The 6,412-nt window shown below is 34.6% G+C and overlaps 1 protein-coding gene across 1 annotated transcript in view; it reads left to right on the plus strand.

The window, feature by feature from the left end:
• LOC108749609 overlaps window positions 1–6,412 on the plus strand; it is a 56,932-nt gene that overhangs the window by 17,064 nt on the left and 33,456 nt on the right. The window contains exons 5-8 of the mRNA XM_018488408.1: window positions 399–1,236; window positions 2,826–2,903; window positions 3,209–3,417; window positions 3,614–3,849. Coding sequence (XP_018343910.1) covers window positions 399–1,236; window positions 2,826–2,903; window positions 3,209–3,417; window positions 3,614–3,849 — 1,361 coding nt within the window. The remainder of the gene's footprint in view (window positions 1–398; window positions 1,237–2,825; window positions 2,904–3,208; window positions 3,418–3,613; window positions 3,850–6,412) is intronic.

The following is a 6,412-nucleotide window of genomic DNA, read 5'->3' on the forward strand; positions in this document are numbered from 1 at the left end:
TTCCCCCTCTCTGTGATAGACAGACCTAGAGAAAAGTGACGCACAGGCTTAGAAATAGTTCTGTAACATTTTGTCGTATCTGTCGTCGTTTACGAGATAACGGTTTTTTCGTCTAGATCTGTACGTCACTTTTGTCTAAGCCTGTCTATCACAGAGAGGCGAGAGAGAGAGAGAGAGAGAGAGAGAGAGAGAGAGAGAGAGAGAGAGAGAGAGAATTCATGATAACAATAGATATAGTGAAACTATTAATTATAGACAAACAATTCTTGATTAATATAAATAATTAAATAATTAAGTACATATTTATTTTTTATTTTTAATATAATATATTCATATATATTATACACATTATTATTAGTATTAATATATTAATACTAATCTACATTATTATTCTGTAGATACAGAGGAAGCACTGATGATTTGCGTCGCAGTCGCGAGGACATAAGCGTGCCGAGCTTGATTCCAAAACTGTTATCCTCTCGCAATAAGGAGGAGCGATTAAAGCGGCAAGACAGTAAGGACGACATCCGTCCTTTATCGAGATCTGCACGAAAGGATTTCAAGGAAGAGAGCAAGTCCCCGTCACTTGCCATTTCACAAACGTCCACCAACAAGGACGAAGTCTACAAGTCGGGAATAAGGATCTTTCGCCGTGAAAATAGTCGCGAGGACGTGGGCAGAGACAACGCGAATTCGATCAAGGAATCCGCGAAAGGAAAGCAGCAGGAGAAGCAAGAAAGAACGGAGATTGTGGGCGGTACAGCAAAATTGAAAGCTACCGACGAGCCGAACAGAACGAGGTGCGAGGACGGCAAGGACAACGCCAACGACGCCGAAAGATCGTCATCGGGAAGAGAGGAGGCACATGCCTCGATCGAATCGGACTCAACAGTACTGGACGCGCAATCAGACGAGAAGGTTGATGCGATACACCAGGACGCGAGGATGATCGACATGATCATCGTGGAAAATAGGACGCAGGACGAGCGGATGCGGGAACAGGATACGATGGTCTTGGGCAACGAGGCAATAGATGAGAAGCATTTGCTAGCGACCCGAGAACCGATCGAATCCATCGTGGAAAATCAGGAGCAAGATAACAACGAAAAGGAAACACGGAACGTCACCGAACAGTTACTGGATATCGGCAGTGACGGTGACGTCATTGGAATCACCAATGAAAGAAAGGGCTCGCTGGAGATCGGTTATGGAAAGAGGCCGGACGAGTTTCAAGTGGTCAGTGAATATGCTTGTGTATTGTTTGTGACATGTGGGCGATACACGCGGGCGTATCCGCGCGCGCGTGTGTGTGAAGGTGTTACCGACATCCTTTGCGAAACATAAGCCTTTTCTGTTGAAAATTATATATATTCGTGATATTTCACTTTTCACTTTCACTTTCATTAATTATGATATTCAAAACTATTAGATGTAATAAGAAAAACTTGCGTATTTAATATTTATAACAGAAAAGCATTATTAGAACATTCTTATGCAGGGCGTTAATAGAACATTCCATATTTATATGGTAGTATACACACCATACTACAAAAGTCTTAGTAAACATAGGTCTGTACAAAAGACAACACGACACTTGGAGAAAAGGTGTCGTGCTGATAATTTATTCCAATTCCAGCAACATTTCTCGTTAGTACTAGCAGAGATATATATCTATACTCTACAATTATTTATAAACGGAGTTTGTGCTGCAATTTTTTCAATTTTTTTAGTATAAAACATACGGAACTTTTTTTTATATTTTTATAAGGAACTAAAACTATGAAAAAAAATGCTACTGGAACTGTCATTATTTCCTTTATATTAATAGAATGTCGTGCTAACTTCACGGATACCTAAAAGTGGACATCAAATCTGTACATTCTATTAATATAAAAAAAATAATGACAATTCTAGCATACGTATTTCATAGTTCTACAGTTTTTTATGAAAATAAAATTTTTATATTACAAAAAATCAAAATTGAAAATATAGCGTATTCTTCGCGAATCTAGCATGATATATCTAGTCTAAAGTACAAGAAACAGATAAATATTTCAACTTTTAGTTACAGATCCCATTAGTACTACTTGGGATCTATCAATATATGTAATTTGAAAACAGAATTCCAACAATTACCAATTTTACTATCTATATTCTACCATATAAATGTGCACTGAATGGTTGCTTTTTAATACTCTGTATATTTATCAATCATTATTTTCATATAAATTCTTTTGTCAAGTTATATTAAATCTAAACCTTTTTTTACACACAAAATTTTGATTTTTCTTTAAAATTTATTAAATAAATTTTTACTTTATTAAATAAATTTTTTAGGCAAGGTTTTCAAAATATATATTTTACTTTTCTGCTTAATTTTTTTCAAAGCAACAGCTAATTCCAAGCGTACAAAGTACAGAAAATAAAGAATAAAATCACTACTATTCTGTTTATTCTGCTTATATAAGAAATGACGAAACAATATTATAATGATTTCTTGGGAAGTGGCAGGAAAGTCTTATTCATAAAATGCGCTGATTACATATTTATGAACCATCTATAAAGAGAGAGAAAGCACTTACATGCGTTTGATTTTTTTTATTTATAGTATTTATGATTATCGAATTACTTAATAGGGAGTTTTTGCAATAATGTAGATTCAGATGTGAACGGTAAAGTCACGTTATCCTGTTTTTAATTAATTGTTAAGAAGAAGATAACGTGATCTTAGCATTCACCATATCTGGATAAACGATATTACAAAAACTCTCTAATATATCGCTTCTAACTACGGTATTGTTGTACCCATATTATTCCTTAAACAGGTACGACGAAAGTTCTCCAAAGAAGAATTCTCAAATCCGGATGACACTGACGATACTCCAAATAAGCGTTGTTCAAGTGTAAGATGATTGTATACGAATTTAATATTAATATAAATTCTACTTAATTTACGTTTCGAAGAATTTGTAGTAAAATATTTATCGATATTTTCAATTGTAACAACAATCATAATAATTGGTACACATTTAGAACTTTTTAAATTTTGAAACACATAAATTAATTAATAATTAAATTGTATTCAAATTAAATTACAAATTTTGGATTAATTACGTATATTTTATATTACTCATGTTATTATATTATTGTACACTTGGCAATCTGAAAGTTTTGCAAAAGTTTAACTGAATTCTCATTTTATTAACAGCATTTATCGCCAGAAGCCAGTCCATTGAGTACAAGATCTTCGAGATATAGTCCGCGGGAGAGCGAGAGCGAACCCACTCCTGCATTGCCGCGTAAAACCGGAGGAGACTCCTGTTCCGCCTCCCAAAGGATACGCGACGCTATTACGAGGACCAGGAGAGAGTCCAACAGTAGCACAAGATACGAAAGTAGCGGCAGCGAGAGTGTTAGGTGTGTTATTCATGCACTTTGGCGATATTAAGTGTCTTTAATGTTACAAGAAAAAAAAAAGGAATTAGTGTGTGCACACATTTTTCTTTCAATTTAAAAATAAAAAATTATATTAATTTTATAAAAGCAAAATTATATTCTTAAGATGCAAAAAATTTCCGAAATCAGACATTGTAGTTTTGTGTTTACCATGTAGATTAAGTGAGACCGGTTTGCACGGATATGCAGAATTGGCAAGGAAAGTAAAGTTCTTCGGAGGAAATGGCAATGGCTCGGTTTCGTCGACAATCGGTGGCGATGAAGTTATGCAACGCGACAGTGCAACCAGCGCAGGCGAGGATGAAATCAACGAAGATGGCCACGACAGAACAGGCCCAATTCCTTCGCAAGGAAGGACGATGCTGCGACGAAGGAGGCAGTTCGATGCTCAAGGTAATTACAATTGTAATACGCAATTGTAAAATTATTAAAATATACATACATATAATTTTCCTAATTATATAATTAAAATTTTAATAATTTTTATGTATTAAGCATTCGTTATTCAAACAATTGCATAGTTAAATGGATTAGGGATCGAAAAAAATTTACTAACACTCGTATTCTTAGAATCGTTTAATTATATAAATTTTCTTCGTTGTTAATTGAAAGAGTTTTAGTTTTGTTTGTTTTCTCTAAGTTATTTACATTTTCAAAAAGCGTAACCGTAATTAATAATAACAAACAGTGTAATTATCGTATAGTAACTAAGTACCGTTTCGCTTTCGCGACTGTCTAGCTGCATATTGACTGCCGATAATTGTCATAATTGCTCAATCGTGTACTCACGCGACTCTTAATTAAATTTTCGATGTATGTTTTCATTATTTTTGCAACAATCGCTCAGAATCGAAAAGTTGTGAGATTTTTTTCCTTTGTTAATAAGTTTACAACGAAATGAACTTTCCTTGATTCTTTAACTTGGACTCATTTTACGATCTGCAGCAGATATCTAGATTAATTAATATATAGATTAATTAATATTAATAAAATCATCTTAATATGAGATTAATTTTTCATTCGAATAAAATCCTTATCTAGATTTTTGATTACTAAATTTGTAAGCAGACAGAAATACTTCTTTTCATTCGTTTATTTACTACCTACTAAACGTTTATTTATTACCTACGTATTTTACTATCTACTGAATATTCTATTCACTAAACAGATATAGCAATATACAGAATATATACAGAATATATGGCCACTCCTAATGATAAGCTTATCGATTATCGAAGCCTTCAGGTAAACGTCCTAGTTGAAAGCGGTCAGTATTCTCCAAGAAAACCGTGCGACTCCAGTGATGTTTCAGAGTTAAAAGACACGTTTAAATCGTGACACAATAAATTCATTTTCGACTTAATATTGCGTCTAAGTGTTTTGCGATAGTAAAATCGTATCTAAATAAAATTACGTAGAAAGTACGGAATACAATAGTTCATAAAATTGTATCATAATTAACGTATCGTGAATAAGTTAACGAAAGAAAAATGATATCTATTAACGAGAGAAGAATAATTAAATACAATATCGAAAAAAAACATTCTTATTGATTTTTAAGAAACAAGTTTTAAGATAGTTTTGCTGATTGACCTTATATTCTTAACTATTATCTCAATAATATCTCGGGAAATATTAGTAGCTTTTGCTTGATATTATGCCAATCTTTTCCCTTCGTTGTTTCCGACGAAATCTTCATTTCGTTTTCGATAAGCATCGCGTTTCAAGCAGGAATATATTAAAAGAGCAATTACTCTTAATCTCGTATTTCGTCAGCCACGAGAGATTCAACGGAATGTGAGAAAGGAATGCATTCAGAGTTTAATAATGCATAAAACGCTTGACATGCATATTTCGAATCAACGACGATCTTCATAATCCAAACCTGTGAATCCACCTGTGATTTTGCGCGATATTGATTATAAAATCCGAGTCGAGCGCAAATCACATGACTCACTCACGGATCGATCGTTTTATTTTGTAAGTCTCACTTCGTGATTTGTTTCGAAGTCTGTGCTTTCTGTAAACATGACGTTATCAAGAATACTCCAATTGTCAATCACGTTTCTATTGTCGATGTACTTTCTCATTTTCTACGCCGGAATTGTCGTAATTTTGTATTTGCTGTTGGCGAGAAGTGATTAGCAACCAACATCAAAATGTGACGATGCTTCTTTTTCTCCTTTAACGTTTCACAAAAATACTTTTCTGTCAAGAATGAAACCAAAAATAAACGAAAGGTATGCTTAATTTGTTTATATAAGGTATATAAAGTTTATATAAAGTAGACCTACACAGCAAAAGCTATCATAAATTAATACCTCAAATGTTTCATTCACTCTCAAGGTATATCAAGTCTCACTTCAGTCATATTCCTCAACCTCGTCCGACACCCGTACCGTTTCCACTAATTCGTTCATTGTTATCTTCTCTGCATCGTTACACGTTAAATTGATGGCAGCTTATTATCGCCACGTTTTCAGCCATAGTTCGCTCATGAATCTCAAGGTTCTCGTCCTAGATTCCGAATAAAATTCTTATCTGCTCATCTCTACCGTCCATTCTTGCCCGAGTATGATCGTTTTAGCACGGAATCATCCGTACGTGGCGCGACGGCGAGCGAAGCGGGCGGTGGGCAGCAGGTGAGGCGAAGCGAAGCAGGGCCCAGGGAAACAGCATAGGAATAGTGTAACAGCGTTCCCTGCTGGCACTGTATAGTCCGCTCACCTGCGACGCGAATATACGGGGTGTTGCAGAATCACTGCTCGATGAGCGAGGAATAATAAAATGCGCGGATAACTGCGCGAATTCGCCATTCCGGATTATAAAAAAGCCACGACTTCCGTCACTCCTGTATTAAGGGTCTCTTTTTGATATGGTTACATTTTAATTGATATCAAAGATAAGAAAAAAATACAATAAATATTTAATAGATTTTTTTTTTTTTTTTTTTTTT

Source organism: Trachymyrmex septentrionalis, unplaced genomic scaffold (assembly GCF_001594115.1).
Source record: "Trachymyrmex septentrionalis isolate Tsep2-gDNA-1 unplaced genomic scaffold, Tsep1.0 scaffold305, whole genome shotgun sequence".
In the NCBI taxonomy this organism is placed as follows: domain Eukaryota; kingdom Metazoa; phylum Arthropoda; class Insecta; order Hymenoptera; family Formicidae; genus Trachymyrmex; species Trachymyrmex septentrionalis.